The 19,966-nt window shown below is 40.0% G+C and overlaps 1 protein-coding gene across 2 annotated transcripts; it reads left to right on the top strand.

Annotated features, from left to right (window-relative positions):
* The first annotated feature begins 409 nt into the window (after positions 1 to 409).
* On the top strand, positions 410 to 19,464 carry ACTR10 (actin related protein 10). 2 transcript variants are annotated; one of them, XM_048854295.2, is made up of 13 exons: positions 410 to 565; positions 2,819 to 2,891; positions 4,330 to 4,412; positions 6,613 to 6,721; positions 11,975 to 12,082; positions 12,519 to 12,586; positions 12,928 to 13,007; positions 13,499 to 13,534; positions 15,399 to 15,478; positions 15,570 to 15,643; positions 16,095 to 16,176; positions 17,179 to 17,380; positions 18,777 to 19,464. In XM_048854295.2, exons 1-13 carry the CDS (start codon positions 489 to 491, stop codon positions 18,956 to 18,958), a joined length of 1,254 nt encoding a protein of 417 aa, XP_048710252.1. In that variant the 5' UTR covers positions 410 to 488; the 3' UTR covers positions 18,959 to 19,464. The 2 variants fall into 2 exon arrangements, with proteins under 2 accessions (XP_048710252.1, XP_048710253.1); XM_048854296.2 differs by lacking the exon at positions 13,499 to 13,534.
* The last annotated feature ends 502 nt before the right edge of the window (positions 19,465 to 19,966 follow it).

Genomic DNA, 19,966 nt, shown 5'->3' with positions numbered 1-19,966 from the left:
ACACGGCTGTTACTCTGAAACCAGTCCTCAAAACAACCGTCCTCCATCACTTTCCCCCAGGGACCTCTCCATCCTTCATCCCCAGCACCCCTCCTCGTCATCCTCTCCTGCAAGGGCCCTCTCTCTCTTTCACCCCCAGCACCCTTCCCCAAAGCCATCTCTCGCTGTCTCTATCCGCCTTTCCCCCACCCCTACCCATACCCCCTCGTAAGGTGACTACTGCGTGCCTGAAAACAGCTCAGGCCGGAGCCGTACAGTTTCTAGCGGAGGGAAGGAAGAAGGCGACGAGCAGAATCACCTTAGCTCCCGCTGAAAGTGTCAAGCCCCGAGAAAGGGAATAAACCTGAGAACAGGCACGATCAGGGGCAGCCTTGCTCTGCGCCAGCCGAGGTAGAAGGCCCCCCCTGCGCGCGGGGCCTGCGCCGGTCAGTGAGGAAGGCCCCATTGTTGTGGTGGCTGCCGGGCGCTGCTCTCTGCGGCCGGTGGCGATGCCGCTGTACGAGGGCCTGGGGAGCGGCGGGGAGAAGACGGCGGTGGTGATAGACCTGGGAGAATCTTTCACCAAGTGAGTGGCCCGGCCGGCTGGCTGCGGCGGTCCCGGGGCTCGCTGCGGGCTGGCTCCCCGCCTCCACGCGATGCCCATGTTAGGGGTGCAGGTGGGGCTGCCCCGTATCCCCGGCATCTCCGCCCTGTCGCGACGCGAGGCAGCGCGGGCGGGCGGGGATGTGTCCGGCATTTCCTGCCCTCTGAGCGCTGTGTCCCCACCGCACGTCAGGCCGGGCCCAGCCCTGACCGGTGCCCGACTGGTCTGTCACCATCGCTAAGGAGGCGCAACAGCCCTGCCCTGCATGATTTGATCGTAATAAAGGGCCTGGCGCTCGGGTACCATGGCGATGAACGTCTTGACTCTGCCTTAAGGTTTCAACAATCCCTACTATTCTAAATAGTGAACAGTTTCAACTGAAAGTGGTCATTACTCAATTAATTTAGCTTTCAAATGTCATGTCTGATTCATTTTGAAATTAATATATGGAGAAACTTCCTTCATATCTTGAGAGATTTTTATTTGACGCCTTCTATATTCTCGGTTTTATTTTTCCTTTTTGCTCAAACCTAACTAATGTGATTTGAAACCCACTTAGCACCTATTGTAGACAAATTGTTTTAGCTAACTTGATTTAAAATACACACACACACACCTTTTTTTTTCTAGTCTAAATAAAGCCTAAATGTAAGCTTTAGCTTTCACTTTATAACTAAGAAAATCAAAATGTGAAAAAGTTGAATGATTCTTAAACCAGTTTACAAAAGAAAATGTCTGATAGCTGTAATGTAAAACTATTTATACCCCCTTCTGTCTCCCACCCAAAAGTGTCCTTTTTTGTATTGTATTATCAGTGCCAAATTCCAGATCCTTTCTTTTTTATGCTACTGTCTTCTGCATGCACAGTATTCACTTTAAAATAAGAAGATACCTATGGGCTTGATCTTGCGAACAGTTAAGCAAGTGACTATATTATTCACGTGAGTAGTTCCATTGGTTTCAGTGGACCTACTTGGAGGAGTAATTTTTATTCCTGCAATGTTTGCGACATTGAGCCCTATAACTGCAACGGAGTCATTTGTTTACATTTATGTCACATTTGTGGCTGTACTACATTAGGCCCAATTCTTCACCTGCCTCTATGCTGCCAGATGCATGGATGGAGCTCCAGTAATATCACTGGGGCTGCATGCCGGAGCATGAGCTCCCATGTGGAGGCAGTTGTAGGATTGTGGCCTTAATCACACCAATCTTGGGATCAGATGGTGCTGATTTCCACATGACAGTATATGATTATTAAAAATGAAGGCCCTAGTTCTGCAATCAGATCCTTGCAGGGACAAGAGACTGTGGTGTGGATTTGATTGCAGCATTGGGGTCTAAATATGTAATAAAAATAACACTGTAGTAAGGATTTGTTAAATCCTCTACATATGTATAAATACTGATATTCTGAAGTCTGGCCATTTTTCTCTATAATAGTCCCCGTTCAAGAAACTGATTGAAGGAAATTGTTAATGCATTCATGGTATCAGAATGCCAAGATAAAATATATTTATTGACCTCTTTACTTTAAAAACATTAAACTCTGAAATCATGGATAGGCTTTCTACCAAATTGTGCATGAACTTCTAATATTTATTTCAAGAGAGACAGAAGAAATGTAAAGCATTGGGAACTCCTAAAACCTGATCCTTAGGGTATCTATTTTTTCTGTTTAATCTTTAGAATTTGCTGTCCTTTTGTATATGTCCTGTTTATGAAAAGTTAACTTGACTAGCTATTCTAAATCTTGGCTTGGAATCCTGCCAATTTGAACTCACTACATTGGCTGAGTCTACACTATGACCGCGCTACCAATATAAGAATACCAGTATACTATACTGGCAAAGCGCTCCTAGTGTGGACACAGCTATACTGGTAATGCTGTGCTTTGTACCGGTATATTAAAACCAACCCCTACAAGCTATACCAGTAAAAGTGCAGCATCTACACTATGGCCTTTGCAAGCACAGCTATGTTACTCGGGGATCACACCCATTCACCCCACTAGCTAACCTAGCTATGCTGGCAAAAGTCTGCAGTGTAGACCTGGCCCTAGTAAATCATACATAAAACGCCTCTATGGACTTTAAAAAAAATTGTACAGATTAAATTGTTTTGATGATCAAATCCACTTTTACTCTTTGAAATACCAGATCATTAATTTCTTGGCAGTTCTTAAATGTGAAATACATATATGTAATTAGTTAACTTTTAAATATTTTTCTTTAGATGTGGTTTTGCAGGAGAAACAGGACCAAGATGCATTATTCCTAGTGAAATAAAGAAACCTGACATTCCTAAGGTAACAGTTTTTAAAATTTACTATTGGGAAAGATTCACAAATTCAAGATTTATTTGTGTTACATTTTTATTTTTAAGAAATACTTTAAATATGTATGTTCAGACATCACAGAAGTGTGTGTCATTATTTCCTCCATCATAAACCATGTCCATTATCTCTTAGCTGTTCCTATTAAGAGTAAATTATGAAACTTATGGTCTTGTTATATGAACAACCATAAAGTGAGCTGGCTTTTACAAATGAAAAATTAATTGGACACATCCCTAAATTAGAAATTTGGGACCATATAGTAAATTAATAGGGTAAGCTGATTGATATAAAAGTGTCTGGAACTGCCAAACATGGATTTGACAATTGCCACCTCACACACAAAACAGGATAAATAGAATAATCCTCAAAAGTATTTTTAAAAATAACAAAAACGTTTCACCTGTAAAAGCAATGATGACCTTGTTTTCTCAGTATAATTGTTCTCTCTGTTGTGATTTGGGCTATAAATTCCTTCCAGTAAATTGTTAATCCTCAGGAAACTTTCTTTTTCTCCATCAGTATTACTTACAAATTAAGGCTCTAATCCTACAAGGTGTTCAATCAATGGGTCTCCATGCGAACACAGGAGTCCCCATATGCAGAACAGCTGGTAGGCATGGGGCCTTTCAAATATTTAAGCCTATTTATTGGTTGAGTTATACAGTTGATCAGTTAGGCCCCAGTTCTGCAAAGATGTATGCATGTGTTTGTGCACTGTGAATCATCCTGTTGAATTCAAAAAGATGATTATCAGTGCATAAAGTTAAGCACATGCGTAAGTCTTTGCAGGATTGGAGCAAGTGTCCACACCACCATGCAAGTGTCCACACCACCACATTTGGCATTAATTGGTACCTTTAGAGGTGGTCTCTAGGGGTATGTCTACACTGCAGTTAAATACCCACAGCTGGCCCATGTCAGCTAACTTGGGCTCAGGCTGTGAGGCTATAAAACTGCAGTGTAGATGTGTGGGGTGGAGTCAGGGCTCTGGGACCTTGCAAGACCAAGCCTGGACATCTTTACTGCAGTTTTATAGCTCGGCAGCCCAAGTCCTGTGAGCCTGCTTCAGCTGACATGGGCCAACCTCAGGTGTTTAATTGCAGTGTAGACATAACCACAGGGTCAGGTTTGAGGCACATTGCCTCTGCCTATGCTATGCTTTTTCTCTTAGTAGGGGATGTAAGTCTCCAGAATTGTCAGTTTGACACCTTTCCTGCACATTAAAATTGATGACAAGTTTTAAAGAAAAAAAATTTCAAAATTGATTCAAGTAAAATAATTTGTAGGATAATTTTGTGAAGTACATTAATACATCAAACAATGGAAAATGATGCTTTTTAAAATCAATAACTATTTTTTGAATTGTATACTATAGATAATATTTTAATAGAAATTTTTATTTTTGCAGCCTATCAAAGTCGTTCAGTATAATATTAACACAGAAGAGCTGTATTCATATCTGAAGGAATTTATTCACATGCTGTATTTCAGGTAAGAGGCACTGGGATATTTTTGTCTGATTAGCTGCTTTTGTTTGAGCATGTTGCAAAAGATGTCTGTTTTTATAGGGGTTCTGGAGAAGGCTGATGTTGTGTTTCCTGAATGATAAAAGGATGGGAAGGAGACACGGCTGGCTGGCTGAGCTCTTGCTGAAACACTTATTTAATGCTGCTAAAATTTGAATTGTGTTGTAAATGTGTGATAAGCACCTACAGCCTTGGATATGCATCTTATTGTTTAAAAACATCCAAATAAATAAAACAACCGTTAACTGTGACATAATCACAAATTGCTTTAGCCTGAAAATTGTTGTTCTTCTGTTGAGTTGCACTGATTTCAGTGGGGCTGCTCATAGGACTCCAAAGCCCATTGAGGTAAATGGAAAATCCAGACCTGATGTGAACAAGGGCTTGGAAGTCTGGATCCAAATGTTCAAAATCTGAGATTTATAATTTGCCTGATGGGATCACTGAAATCTGTAGGTTTATTTTATTTATTTATTTACTTGACTAGAACATAACTTCCCCTTGGTGTAAATGTCCTCATGAACTTAGATTTGGTACTCTCATGTCCCACTCACATCCACGTACAGAATGACTTGACACCTGTTGTGGGCAGACATTACTTTTGTTACTGGACTTCACTGCCTCACTCCCTCAAGCATTATTGGTTTTCTTCCTGTCCTCTACCAGTGCTGTTCTGTTTCTGACACAAAGTCTCTGACATGCTTGTTAGGGGGCTTATTCCTTCATCCACTTACTTCCCTGGTCCTTCTTGCATGAACAGAGAGCAACAATGTCCGAAGGTGCAAACAATTCAATGTTTATTGGGATGAACTTCCAGCAAGCATGATTCCAGTTTCCTTTCTTAGTGTCCCCTTTCCCAGCTCTGACACCACAGAGACTTACATGTGTCCTTTTCCCATTTCCCCCTTTAGCCAAACATGATTCCAATTTCCCCACCCTCATTCCCTGTTCCCATTTCCCCCGTACACACCCACCCACCCACTTCCTGATTGACTGCAGACAATAATAAAACTTGAGTTCTGCTTAGCTATACCTTAATCAATCATTGTCCTGAAATTTAACTAACCAATCCTAACATATTGTAACATGATTATGTAACCAATTATATCCCACCACCTTAATTAGTTTACACCCAGCAAAATTAATTATACAGCAGACAGGAACAATCACAGAACCAGACAGAGATTATACAGACAAACAATAGCAAAGTGGGAACTATAATGACAAAACAATACAGAAGTGAGGATTTCACATCCCAGCTATTGGTAAGTGAGTTCTTGCCAGACAGGATGCTATCAAACTAAGTTTCCTTTTGCACTTTCTAGGCGGTTCCCTTTCTCTGGAGGTGATAGGCACTATCAGGACAGGATTGTATTCCCAACAGCCCAATAGCACCTTATTTCAGTGTGACTAGTTTGGAATGTGAGGATGTGACCAGTCGCTTCCCAGCTTATGGCTGCCTCTGTTGCTTAGCCAGAGGCCTTAGCCTAAGCACAGGGCCTCAGACTGTCACAGTAAGAGAAGGACCTTACACTGGCAGACAGTGATTTTGATTCTTTCTTTTATACGTCTATAACTAGCTAAGTGATAAGAATACACCTAAATTCTTTGCAGACAGGCCTGAATATCTATATCCTAACAATGCTGGGGACACGTTCTTCTGCAACTAGAAGATGGTTTTATTATTTGAGAAAATGCAAATTGTTCCCCTTTTTCTATTAACTTTTTGAGGGATGATGGGCTAGAGGTTGAAGCACAGGACTGTGGGTCAGGAGATCTGAGTCATATTCTTAGGTCTTCTACAAATGCACCATGGCATTGGACAAGTCACTGAGGGATGGCCTGCACACAGACCAATATACTTAGAGGTACATAATCCATTTGTAGACAAGACTGTAACTTCTGTGTGCACCGCCGTTTCCTAATCTGGAATAATGCCTACCTCCCTGAGTGTTGTGAAGCTTCCTTGTAAGATGCATTGAGATGTGGGGTGGAAGGTGCTATCTAAGTGCACATTATTATTTATTACGATTTTGACTGAATTAACTTTCAAAAGAAGTAGTTAAAAAACTTGAAAGAACATATCAGGTCCCATAAGAGACACTTAAATTTAACATACTAGTCTCAGTTTATGCTTCTTTACAAATATATGTGCTGTTTTCCAGACATCTGCTGGTGAATCCCAGAGACCGCCGCGTTGTAATAGTGGAATCTGTGCTATGTCCCTCACACTTCAGAGAGACACTCACTAGAGTTCTTTTCAAGTATTTTGAGGTACGTGTATTACATAGCTATTGGCATTCATTGTCTTAATTGGTCACATAAGAATGGGCATATTGTGTCAGACAGTGATTCATCTAGCCCAGTTTCCTGTCTTCTGATAGTGGCCAGTGCCAGCTGTTTTAGAAGGAATGAAGAGAACAGGGGAATTTATCAAGCGATCCGTCCCCAGTCGTCCAGTTCCAGCTTCTGTCAGTCCGAGGTTTAGGAACACTCGGATCATGGGGTTGCATCCCTGACCTTCTTGGCTAATATCCATTGATGACCAATCCTCCATTAGCTTATCTTATTCTTGTTTGAACCCAATTGTACTTTTGGTCTTCACAACATCCCTTGGCAGTCATTTCCACAGGTTGACTGTGTGTTATGTGAAGAAATACATACTTATGCTTGTTTTAAACGTGCTGCATATTAATTTCATTGGGTGACTCCTGGTACTTGTATTATGTGAAAGGGTAAATAACTCTTATTCACTTTCTCCACACCATTCATGATTTTATAGATTTCTATCATATCCCCCTTTAGTTGTCTATTTTCCAAACTGAACATCCCCAGTCTTTTTAATCTTTCCTCGTATGAGAGCTGTTCCATGCCCCTAATCATTTTTGTTGCCTTTCTCTGTACTTTTTGCAGTTCTAACCTATCTTTTTCAAGAAGGGGCAACCAGAACTGCACACACTGTTCAAGGTTTTGGCATACCATGGATTTATGTAATGGCATTATTATATTTTCTGTCTTACTATCTATCCCTTTCCTAATGGTTCCCAACATTTTGTTATCTGCTCACTGTGCAGCAGCAATAAAAAAAGCTGTTTTCAGAGAACTATCCACAATGACTCCAAGATCTCTTTTTTGAGTGGTAATTGCTAATTTAGACCCCATTGTTTTGTATGTATAGTTGGGGTTATGTTTTCCAGTGTGAATGACTTTGTATTTATCAACATTCAATTTAATTGGCCATTTTGTTCTCCAGTCACCCCATTTAGTGAGATTCCCTTTGTAACTCCTCGCAGTCAGCTTTGGACTTAACTGTCTTCAATAATTTTATATCCTCTGCAAACTTTTCCACATCATTGTTTACCACGTTTTCCAGATCCTTTATGAATATATTGAAGAATGCTGGCCCCAGTACGGATCCTTGGAGGACCCCACTATTTATTTCTCTCCACTGTAAAAACATTTATTCCTACACTTTGTTTCCTGTCTTGTAACCAGTTACTGATCCATGAGAGGACCTTCCCTCTTATCCCATAACTGCCTACTTTGCTTAAGCGCCTTTGGTGTGGGACCTTGACAATGGCTTTCTGAAAGTCCAAATACACTATATCCACTGGATCACCCTTGTTCATGTGTTTGTTGACCACCCTCAAAGAATTCTAATAGATTGGTGAAACATGATTTCCCTGTTCAAAAGCCATGTTGATTCTTCCCCAACATATCATATTCATCTGTGTCTCTGATAATTCTGTTCTTTACTATATTTTCAGCCAATTTGTCTGGTACTGAAGTTAGGCTTGCAAGCCTGTAATTGCCAGGATCACCTCTGGAGCCTCTTATAAAAATCGGTGTTACATTAGCTATCCAACATTCATCTGGTACAGAGGTTGATTTGAGCAATAGGTTACGTACCACAGTTACTAGTTCTGCAATATCATATTTGAGTGCCTTTAGCATTCTTGGGTGAATACCATCTGTCATGTAGGATATGTAGAATAATCAAATAGGATATTAGCAATAGTGCTAGTGGCCATTGCTTTACTTGGCACTTGTGGTAATGGACAAAGGAGTAAGGATAAAGGGAAAAGAATTAAAGTGAAAAGAGGTAGACAGAGAGGTAGAGACCAGAGGGAATTTTTCCTGACTCATTTAAATAGCAGTTATCTAAATAGCATATATTAGCAAGAATTACCTATAGGGTTTTTTTTTTCACTTGTGCTTGGCAAAAAATAGCTCACATAATCTCATTTTTGATAGGACCAATAATCCCCACTGAGTGTTGCCAGAAACCTGAGTCTATATTTAAACATTTCTTAGTGCTCTCTCTCAACACAGGTTTCAGAGGAACAGCCGTGTTAGTCTGTATTTGCAAAAAGAAAAGGAGGACTTGTGGCACCTTAGAGACTAACCAATTTATTTGAGCATGAGCTTTCGTGACCTACAGCTCACTTCATCAGATGTATACCGTGGAAACTGCAGCAGACTTTATATACACACAGAGAATATGAAACAATACCTCCTCCCACCCCACTGTCCTGCTGGTAATAGCTTATCTAAAGTGATCAACAGGTGGGCCATTTCCAGCACACATCCAGGTTTTCTCACCCTCCACCCCCCCACACAAATTCACTCTCCTGCTGGTGCTAGCCCATCCAAAGTGACAACTCTTTACATAATCAAGTCGGGCTATTTCCTGCATAGATCCAGGTTTTCTCACATCCCCCCCACCCCTATACACACACAAACTCACTCTCCTGCTGGTAATAGCTCATCTAAACTGACCACTCTCCAAGTTTAAATCCAAGTTAAACCAGAACATCGGGGGGAGGGGGGGGTAGGAAAAAACAAGAGGAAACAGGCTACCTTGCATAATGACTTAGCCACTCCCAGTCTCTATTTAAGCCTAAATTAATAGTATCCAATTTGCAAATGAATTCCAATTCAGCAGTTTCTCGCTGGAGTCTGGATTTGAAGTTTTTTTGTTTTAAGATAGCGACCTTCATGTCTGTGATTGCGTGACCAGAGAGATTGAAGTGTTCTCCGACTGGTTTATGAATGTTCTAATTCTTGACATCTGATTTGTGTCCATTTATTCTTTTACGTAGAGACTGTCCAGTTTGACCAATGTACATGGCAGAGGGGCATTGCTGGCACATGATGGCATATATCACATTGGTGGATGTGCAGGTGAACGAGCCTCTGATAGTGTGGCTGATGTTATTAGGCCCTGTGATGGTGTCCCCGAATAGATATGTGGGCACAATTGGCAACGGACTTTGTTGCAAGGATAAGTTCCTGGGTTAGTGGTTCTGTTGTGTGGTATGTGGTTGTTGGTGAGTATTTGCTTCAGGTTGCGGTGCCCCTCTGCCATGTACATTGGTCAAACTGGACAGTCTCTACGTAAAAGAATAAATGGACACAAATCAGATGTCAAGAATTATAACATTCATAAACCAGTCGGAGAACACTTCAATCTCTCTGGTCACGCAATCACAGACATGAAGGTCGCTATCTTAAAACAAAAAAACTTCAAATCCAGACTCCAGTGAGAAACTGCTGAATTGGAATTCATTTGCAAATTGGATACTATTAATTTAGGCTTAAATAGAGACTGGGAGTGGCTAAGTCATTATGCAAGGTAGCCTGTTTCCTCTTGTTTTTTCCTACCCCCCCCCCCCCCCCAGATGTTCTGGTTTAACTTGGATTTAAACTTGGAGAGTGGTCAGTTTAGATGAGCTATTACCAGCAGGAGAGTGAGTTTGTGTGTGTATGGGGGTGGGGGGGAAGTGAGAAAACCTGGATCTATGCAGGAAATAGCCCGACTTGATTATGTAAAGAGTTGTCACTTTGGATGGGCTAGCACCAGCAGGAGAGTGAATTTGTGTGGGGGGGTGGAGGGTGAGAAAACCTGGATTTGTGCTGGAAATGGCCCACCTGCTGATCACTTTAGATAAGCTATTACCAGCAGGACAGTGGGGTGGGAGTAGGTATTGTTTCATATTCTCTGTGTGTATATAAAGTCTGCTGCAGTTTCCACGGTATGCATCCGATGAAGTGAGCTGTAGCTCACGAAAGCTCATGCTCAAATAAATTGGTTAGTCTCTAAGGTGCCACAAGTTCTCCTTTTCTTCTCTCAACACAGGTCTTGATAAAGTCTTATGGTAAAAGCCAATATCTTTGTCTAGCACGTGACCTAAACTCTGGCTGTACTCACTTAAATAAGAACTTCTCTGATATTTATGTCCTTCACATAACCAATCTTTTTGTTAGATCAGAATCTAATTTTTATCCTAGTGTCAATGGAAAACATCTTGCAAGATGAGGCCATAAACTTTCAGTTCACATAGGTCAGGTGGCTACGATTTTTTGGTAAAGGCTATGCAAATAAGTAGTTTGTCTCCTCAGACTAATTTTAAACTGTCAGAGATTACATTTCTGTATAAGTCCTTCCTGGTATACTTAATCTTTTTTTTTCCGCCTTAAATTTGGTGAGCAGTGTGAGTGGATTTTCTAATCCGTTTACAGAAAGTTAAAAAAGAGGAGAGAGAAATGCCTTTCATTTTTGATTACTTTGCAATGTGAGGATGACAGATAATGAACTTAGCATAGAGCTGCTTTAAACATTATCCATAATGACTGGTGACAGGGAGAGGTTTGTACTTTGGTTTTGAGGCCTGGTTCTATGATAACAAACCTGCTGGTAGCCACATAAAGTGAGCCTTGTGTGTAGGGCCACCATTAGTGGTGTTCCAAATACATGTGACATTTGATACAAGGTCAGCATTTCTAAATAGTTATCCTGTGATCTAATTACACTGTACTGTTGCCAGTAAATAAAAGCTTTATGGAATTACTTTTCTCTTTCCCTAGAGTTCAGGGGAGGGTATTTGCCAAAGGGGTTGTCACCACCCTGAGAGCGAGATTTCTAGGGCAAGGCTGGGGCTCTCATCTAGCTATATGGTCTGAGCTGCTTCTTCCACATTTTCTTTTAGAGTTCCCTCTTTCTTACCTGTATTGCAATGTGATCCTTGTGGCCAAAAGAGCTGTTGATTTGCTCTGAGAACAACACTTCCTAGTACTGGCTTTTAATCAGTGTTTGTACAGCGGAGAGCATGATCCCACTGGCCACGCATCAAAACTTGTATGGGTTTTTGTCTCCTTTGTTCACCTCTTCGTGTCTTCGCAGCATGTTATGAAGAGCTATGTTTGGCCTTCTGTAGTCAACTGTGACTTGACCTAAGCTATGTTCCATACACAGTACTTGTTTTTCTTACAACCCTCTTACTATTCAGTGTTATTAAGCATATATGTGGACATGGTATAGCGATGAACATGTTGGGAATGAATTTGAGTATGCTTCTGTATTTAGTTGGTCATCATCACAAGAGATTAAATCCTGAATTAAGACTAGGCCGTTCAGTACTTGATTGTTCAGTCTTTGGTTTTTTATGAAATTGGGGGGCAATGAAAATTATAAAGCTTCAAGTTTTCTTGCACTGAATTTATTTAATCGTTTTGGTCTCATTACAGGTTCCTTCCGTGTTGTTTGCCCCAAGTCACCTGATGTCTCTTCTGACACTTGGGATTAATTCTGCTATGGTTTTAGACTGTGGATACGCAGAAAGTCTTGTGCTGCCTGTATCCTTGAATAATAATCCAGAAATCAAATCTTCAGCAGGAAAACTATAACCAGAAGTAGCTAATTTTATTATAGACTTGAAATATGATAGACAAGAATAGGGACAGACCAGCAATTTAGCTTTGATCGTAGTATTCTGGCTTGCTGTTTTAGAGTGGAGAATATCACAATATCCTGATTTACTACATGAGAATCCCTAGACCTATGCTCTTTGCAAAGGATGGGATAGGAACAGACATAATCTTTGTTCTATTGCTTGACAGTTCTGTGTTTCTCCCTCACATACTACACATTAATGAGAGTTCTGGACAGAATTGACTATTGGAAATATTTATAACTGATGCAGGGAAAGGAGGAAGAAAAATGCCTTCAATCCCTGTGTCTTCAGATGGCAAACACATTATAATATAGTGAGATTTCCTAAGCTGCTTGTAGGTATATGAGGGAATCCCAGTTTTGAGTTGCTGGGGTGCCCTTCCCTTAGGAGGAAAAGCAATTCACAAGTAAGTTTACAGTTATACATCCAAGATAATTCTGTCAATTGATTATGCCATTTGATTGTGAAAATTAATCTTTAGTCAATTACTTTATTATAATATAATTAAATTGTTTTATAGCCTCTGTTTTGTTACCATCCCATTCTAAAGTTGCAAACATGTAGTGGCCATGGAAATATGATGGGAACTGTGGAAATAACAGTTGAGAAATTGGATTTATTTCAGTCTTTCTTTAAAAGAAAGTGTTACTGAAGGAAGTAAATAATGTAGCGCTGGCATGGTGCAAACACATAGGCTCGGTAGCGGGTGGTAACTATACTTTACTTTTTATATTTACAACATTTTAGGGAGCTGGAGAATCAGTTGTTGGAGCAGTGCACTGTTGACACAGGAGTAGCTAAAGGACAAAGACTCCCATCAGTGATGGGTAAGGTGTATTTCTGATGTAACCTAAATGTATTCCTTTTTAGGTAATCATACTGGGGAAGGTGGGTTAATCCCGCTTCCTTCTCTGCTTCCATTCAAGCTGCTAAAATCAGAAAGAATAAATTAATGTTTCTTCACCAGGTTTAACATGCTGCTGCTTCCATGTCTCCTCTCCCAGGATAAAATTAATTAGTATGTTACTTTCATGACAAACCCGTTAACTGGTTTGAAATAAAGTTAGTGCTATATTCTTTGTCTGTTACATTTTGAATATGAGAAGAGCATGTTACATTGTTTCCAAATGTAAGACAGGTTCTTTTTTTCATGTACATTTCTTCCCCGAAAGTAAAGTTGCTTATTTCTAGCAAATCTTTTAAAGGTATTGGTGTGCAGTTTCTGTACTAAATTCACACTTCTTCAATTATTAGTTGGATTTTGCAAGTTCTGTTTTTACTTAATGAAGATCTGTACTAAACTATTAACTATTTTTAGGCTCAGTTCCAGAAGACATTGTAGAGGATATAAAAGGTAAAACTCTTTACTTCAAGAAACCCTATTTTGTGCTTTCCCCCAGAGATCAACTTAACAATGTCACTACATTTACAGTACCCTGCCACTGTAAATTTATGGGATTCTGTTGTTTTAAATTCCCTTTTGTCATATTTCTTATATCAGCAAGAGAACTTGAAGTACTGTCCATATTGTAGGTGTTCTGTCGGTCATATTGCATCAGTCTTCTGAGGTTAGACGTGAGGTATTGGTCCAGATATAGCTGAGTGTTTGTGTTTTTGCATATAAACACAATGTAAGGATATTGGGTAGTTTTGTGTATCCATCCATCAGCAGTTTAGGTTAATTTGGTATTGTATTTTTAAATATTCGTGTTCTGTTTTTTTCTGATGACTATTTATAGAAACACACAGTATGTACCCTACATTTGATTAATAGCAGATTTAACTTCCACAAACTGGCAACGTCAACTTTCTGTTGCTTCTGTTCAAAAAGACCACTACTCCAGAGAAATTCTGACTTAAAAGATGGTTAGTTCTTGCTTAAAATGATTTAGCTAGGCATGCTCTGTGTTTGCCACATAGTATGATATCTTCACCAAAACTGAAAATAGCATGTAAAAGGCATTTTGGAATATTGGATCAGGTATGAAATATTAATTAACTTAATAAATTCATACTTCAAAAGATTGGGCATACTTCTGTACAAAACTATACTAACTTCTCTATAGCACTTTAGATGCAGTTCATCCCAAAGCACTTTAAAACTCATTTAATAGAAAATAAAAATTGTTGATGAACTTAAGAAATGTTTCCTATGGCTTATTAACCAGTCTTAACAGAAATACTATCTACCTGTTGGGCCAAACTAGGGGGAAAGACCACATGTCAAGCACCTCGATACCTTAGGATGCTCCATACCTTTTAAACACTGCTAATGTTTTGTCACATGTAATTCATGGAAATGGCTTTTTAGAATTCTGGACACACATGCAGCTTTCTGATTCGCTGTCTTTTTTTGACACCATTATTTTTAACCAGATATAAGATGTTACTTGCTGGAATGGTTATTTGTGTTATACTAAAGATACAAATGGAATTTGGCTCTTCTGCTCCTGCTGGAGTTTTGGAGGGCAGGAGATATGCGCCACTAACACCATCACATAATAGCAGACCGTTTAGAAAACAGCAACGTCCAATTTGAGATGGTGGCGGGTAAGACTGGAATTGTTGATTCAAATGCAGTACGCTATCCTTTCTGCCTCCTGGCAACAAAAAGGCAGAGTTGATAACACTCCATGGACTTTAGATCTAGCTATTTAGTTCCTCAAAAAGAGAATCCTCTCTAGTGCAGCATAGTTGTGGTATGTATTATAAGGAGAGTGATCATTTTACATAAGCTATTACCAGCAGGAGAGTGGGGTGGGGGGGGGGAGAAAACCTTTTGTAGTGATAATCACCCATTTTTTCATGGTTTGTGTGTATAAAAACGTCTTCTGTATTTTCCACGGTATGCATCCGATGAAGTGAGCTGTAACTCACGAAAGCTCATGCTCAGATAAATTGGTTAGTCTCTAAGGTGCCACAAGTCCTCCTTTTCTTTTTGCGAATACAGACTAACACGGCTGCTACTCTGAAACCTGTGGTATGAATGCTACTTCCTTTAGAATTCTGCATCCCAACCAGAGCCTAAGTTCTGATAAGTATTGTCAGAGTATTTCACAGGAAGTAGCAATATCTTGCATACATAAAAATGTAGAATTTGGTCTCAAGGACATTAAGTAAAGGGATAGAAGTCGCAAGCTGTGTTGAAGCTACTCCAAGGCAATGGGAAGTTAAGGCATCTAAAAAAAAGTCTTTATTTATTTTTTTCTTTTATAAAGTCCGCACTTGTTTTGTGAGTGATCTCCAACGTGGGCTGAAAATCCAGGCAGCAAAGTTTAACATGGATGGCAGTGCTGAGGTAGGTGGAGAGTAAATGTTTCTCCTCCTCTTCGAAGTGGAAGGAGATCTCTTTTTTGCCTTTCAGATGATATGTGTGTGTTTTGTTTTAGCGTCCTTCACCACCTCCAGATGTAGAGTACCCTCTAGATGGAGAGAAGATTCTGCATGTAGTTGGATCAATCAGGTTAGAAATACTATAACTAAAATGCATGATTACTTTATTGTTGTGTTAGAGTAGTGCCCGGATGCCTGAATATTGAAATAAACCATTAGAAATGATGCCTCAGTTGTGTGCTGGTAAGACTTATTTGTCTTATAAGACTTGTGTGTTTAGGGGCATTAATGAACCATTGCACTTTGATCTTGTGATTTGAGGCCCCTAAAACTTCACAATATAATAACAGCCTGTGGTACCACTTTGAGGCCCCAGTCATGCACCAAGACCCCCATTGTGCTAGGTGCTGTACTAACGTAACAAAAACTGTCTCTGTTACACTAAGACTCTAAACTTTTTGAAAGATGAAAGACAATAGGTGGAAACAGACACTTGGGGGAACACAGGGAAACAATGAGACCATACTGATAGGCTGTTGTTTGTTGCTAATGCTCCTTGCTTTGTTTTGTTTTGTCATCAGAGACTCAGTTGTTGAAATAGTGTTTGAGCAGGATAATGAAGAGAAATCAGTTGCCACTTTAATACTGGATGCACTTATTCAGGTATCTCTACCAGTATAAAAAGTTGCATGCATTGCTGTGACCTTGCATAGAGCCTGGTTTTACAAACAGTCATTTACTTGGGCAGTCTCACTGATTATAAGTATGGACCATGTGTATGGGTAAGAGTTCTCTGAATCAGGCTCATGAATGGCTTAGGGAAGATGAGAAACTACATCATATTGTGTACTCTTAGAAATTTGAGTGCTATAATTCAAGAGGTCAGCATTTTTATTACTCTCCCCACTCTTTTAAGGTCTTTTATTTGGACTTGGAAATTCTCTTGAGGCGTGATAGCTTATCATAAGAAGAAATGTCTTTGTCTGGTTAGGAAAAAAATATGGAATATGGGCTTGACCAGTACATATGTAAACTACATCTCATTTTAGGTATATTTTAAAGATGCGTTTCTGCAGTTACAAATATATATTTGAACCAAAGTTTGCAAATGAGTAATTCTTTGCGAGGGCAATAAACTTGGATGTTTTAAGACAATTATTTCAAGTTAGGGCTCACCTTGGTATTAAAATTGATCCCATTAAATAATTCCCAGTGTTTTGGGTTCCTTGTTCCTTGGCCTAGAGGTACTGGGATGGTTCAAATTACATTACTAACATTAATTTGTTAGTCTCTAAGGTGCCACAAGTACTCCTGTTCTTTTTTGCGGATACAGACTAACACGGCTGCTACTCTGAAACCTGTCAAATTACATTGTTCTCGAGTGACTCCCTCTGACCAGAGCAAGCAATGGCTCTGGAGGGATAAGTCAGTCAGGCTTCTGCTACGGGAGAGGGTCACTGCAGCATGGGACACCTTGAGAGGGGTAGCAGGCCTCTATAAAAACACACATGAGTTGCTGCACATAATGTACATTGTCTTGTGCTTATGTTAACAGAAATACACACCTATGTCACTTGGTAAAGAGAGAGGAGCGAAATTTCTGACATGTTTTGAATGCTGTGTATATAACTTCATTTAAACATTTTCAATTTTCTTTTATACCAGTGCCCAATAGACACCAGGAAGCAGCTGGCTGAGAACTTAGTAGTTATTGGTGGCACTGCTATGTTGCCAGGATTCCTACACAGATTAATGGCTGAAATTAGGTACCTGGTTGATAAACCAAAATACAAAGAAGCACTTGCCACTAAGACCTTCAGAATTCACACTCCACCTGCCAAACCCAACTGTGTAGCTTGGCTGGGAGGTAAGAATGACACTGGGGTTAGTCAGAAGTATGAAGGGAAAAGCAAGGTTTTACAAGGGGATTTGGAAGGGGCAAATGACAACAGTTCTTTGAAACGTTGCTAAGTGTAAACTGCATCTGAGCTCTTTGTAGTTATTGTGGCTCATGCCAAAGTCCTGTGGAGCAAAGCTGCGTCCTGGAGTTTTGGAGGGCAGGAGATTTGCCCCACTAATGACACCACATAGCAGATCATTGAAAAGCAGCAACATCCGATTTGAAGCGGTGGTGTGTAAGACAGGAATTGTTGATTCAGGTGTGCAGTACACTATTCATGCCATGTGGTGGTACAGCAAAGTAACCATCCAAAGCACAAACTTGCTGGACAGGGGTGTCATTTGCTATGGGGCCAGATTTTTCATAGCTCCTCTCCAGCTGGCACTGCAGTGTCTCCCCTGGGCATGCAGGGACCGCTATGAGTTCCAGTTGCTGCATTGGTAGTTCTAGCCGCAGCCAGCCAGGGAGCAGTAGCAGCCTGGGTCAGAGCTGAGCGCAGAGTGAGTTAGGCCCTGATTCCCCCCCCTCCCCCATGCAAAAAAAAAGGTGCAGGGCAGTTATTGACTTAAAAGCTGCCAATCATGGGCTAGGCAAAGACTGCTAACTCACTGCGCAACTCCCAGATACCTGCTATATACACAGAATATTCAGGCCCCACATTGGGTTTTGGATGCGGTATTGTAAATCAGGGAAAGAGAAGGGCCAAGAGAGGCATTTCATGGCGATTCCATGTGGCTAAAGGTTTCTTCTGACAAGAATTCTTGAATTTATAGTATGTTGGTTTCAGCTAATAAACTAAGCCTCTGTACGTAACTAGAGTAGAATTTTAGAGAAACAAAATTTAATAAATGTAAGCCTGGTTGAAAGTGAGTGCCACAGAACTGCAAATGTTTGATATTGTGGGTGTCATCAGCCTTTCTGCAGCTCCTCATCAGAAAGAGATGTCAGTTAACCAGCATAGGCTTACTTTTCTCCACGAGTAGTACAAACTTATTCTCATGCACGTTGTGCCAAGCTAGGAGTTTCCCACAGGGCTTAGTTTCTGGGGGAATTTTATTTACCCATGGGATTGATGGTACCTGTTTGAAGCACTTGGAGTTTTATAGCTTCAGGGAAAGGCCTCTGGCAGGAAACTACTGGCAATAAAGCCCATATGGGTGTTTTATTCAGTCACTTATGAAGGGTGTGGAATGAAGCAATAAAATACATAAAAGAGGGAAAGGGATTAGACCCAGTATATTCAGTCTTTTGTCTCTTCTTTGGTGGGTTGAAAAAGAGTTAGGGGAGATTCCTGCAACCGAGCAGGGGAAAGAGAAATTCAGTGTGATAAGAACTAATGTGAAATTTTGTTTTTAAAATGCAGGAGCCATTTTTGGAGCTCTTCAGGACATACTTGGAAGCCGTTCAGTGTCCAAGGAATATTACAGTCAGACAGGCCGTATACCTGACTGGTGCTGTCTCAATAACCCTCCTTTGGAAATGATGTTTGATGTTGGCAAAGCCCCACCACCATTGATGAAGAGGGCTTTTTCCACTGAGAAATAAGCATCTGAATACAACACAGCTGCACAAGGGTTCCTTTCATGTATTTCAAGCAGACCTGTACAAGTTGCTTCTTATGCAGTAAGTGAATCAGGTGTAACACTGTTTAAAATCAATTATATAGGTGTGGCTTGGGAGCATCTTGTTAGCTGGAACTATATTGAAGTTGGATACAAATTCTACATTTAGATTTAAAAAAACCCAAAACACTGGTTTTGACAACGGTGATGTACTTGTTTTTTTTTTTTTTTCCCTTTCTATGGAAATATTGTAACTGGCACAAGTTGTTAACTACCAAGTTGTTTGCTCTATACATATATGTACAGTAGTTACAAAATTAAGAGGCGTTGTTTTAGATGTTTTTGTTTTGTTTTAAATATCTTAGAAGAATGAGGGAGATTCCTTGTTACCTGAAACCATCTGTGGAAGTTTCTCTGCCAAACTCTGGATAAAATGTTGCACATGTTAACATAAGCTGTTGGTTCATACATTAAAATGTCTCCTGGAAACTGTTTTGTTTTGTTTGTTGTTTGTGGAAGTTGTTATAGGGATAGTAATTCTCTTAGACAGAGATTCCTATTTTCAGAAGCGGAACAAGGACTTGCTCCAGGATGAAGTTGTCAGTGTCAACTTAACCTTCCTGCCAACGACCTTTACCACAAAAAATCTGTCTGACCACTTAGGAATTATACATGAAAAACTTAATGTTAATAACATGCACGTTTTAATTATTTTAATTTTATTTGGAGCGGAGAGACAAGTTAGCAGCAAGGCAGGTGTTAAAATATGTAATCCTATGGCAATAAATATGAAATAAAAATACAAAACTGAACTCTAAGGCAAATGTATAATAATTGATATATAGACCAAAAGTAATAAAAGACTTCAAATTCCTAACACAGAATCAAATGAAAACGTTCTCTGTGGTGCCTGTGATCAGGCTTTGTTGTTGCTGTTTGTTGTTTGTTTACTGTTTGGTGTAAATACATTTTTTCAGGTATATTCACATTA

Source organism: Caretta caretta, chromosome 6 (assembly GCF_965140235.1).
Source record: "Caretta caretta isolate rCarCar2 chromosome 6, rCarCar1.hap1, whole genome shotgun sequence".
Taxonomy (NCBI): Eukaryota; Metazoa; Chordata; order Testudines; family Cheloniidae; genus Caretta; species Caretta caretta.
This window is presented reverse-complemented; position numbering and strand designations above follow the sequence as displayed.

What these genes read in the sequence shown, in the direction of transcription:
- ACTR10 (XM_048854295.2), top strand. Translation starts at nt 489, where the DNA reads ATGCCGCTGTACGAGGGCCTGGGGAGCGGCGGGGAGAAGACGGCGGTG. An exon ending in CTGGGAGAATCTTTCACCAA is followed by an intron (nt 566 to 2,818) that starts GTGAGTGGCCCG and finishes ATTTTTCTTTAG; the next exon opens with ATGTGGTTTTGCAGGAGAAA. An exon ending in CATTGTAGAGGATATAAAAG is followed by an intron (nt 13,535 to 15,398) that starts GTAAAACTCTTT and finishes TCTTTTATAAAG; the next exon opens with TCCGCACTTGTTTTGTGAGT.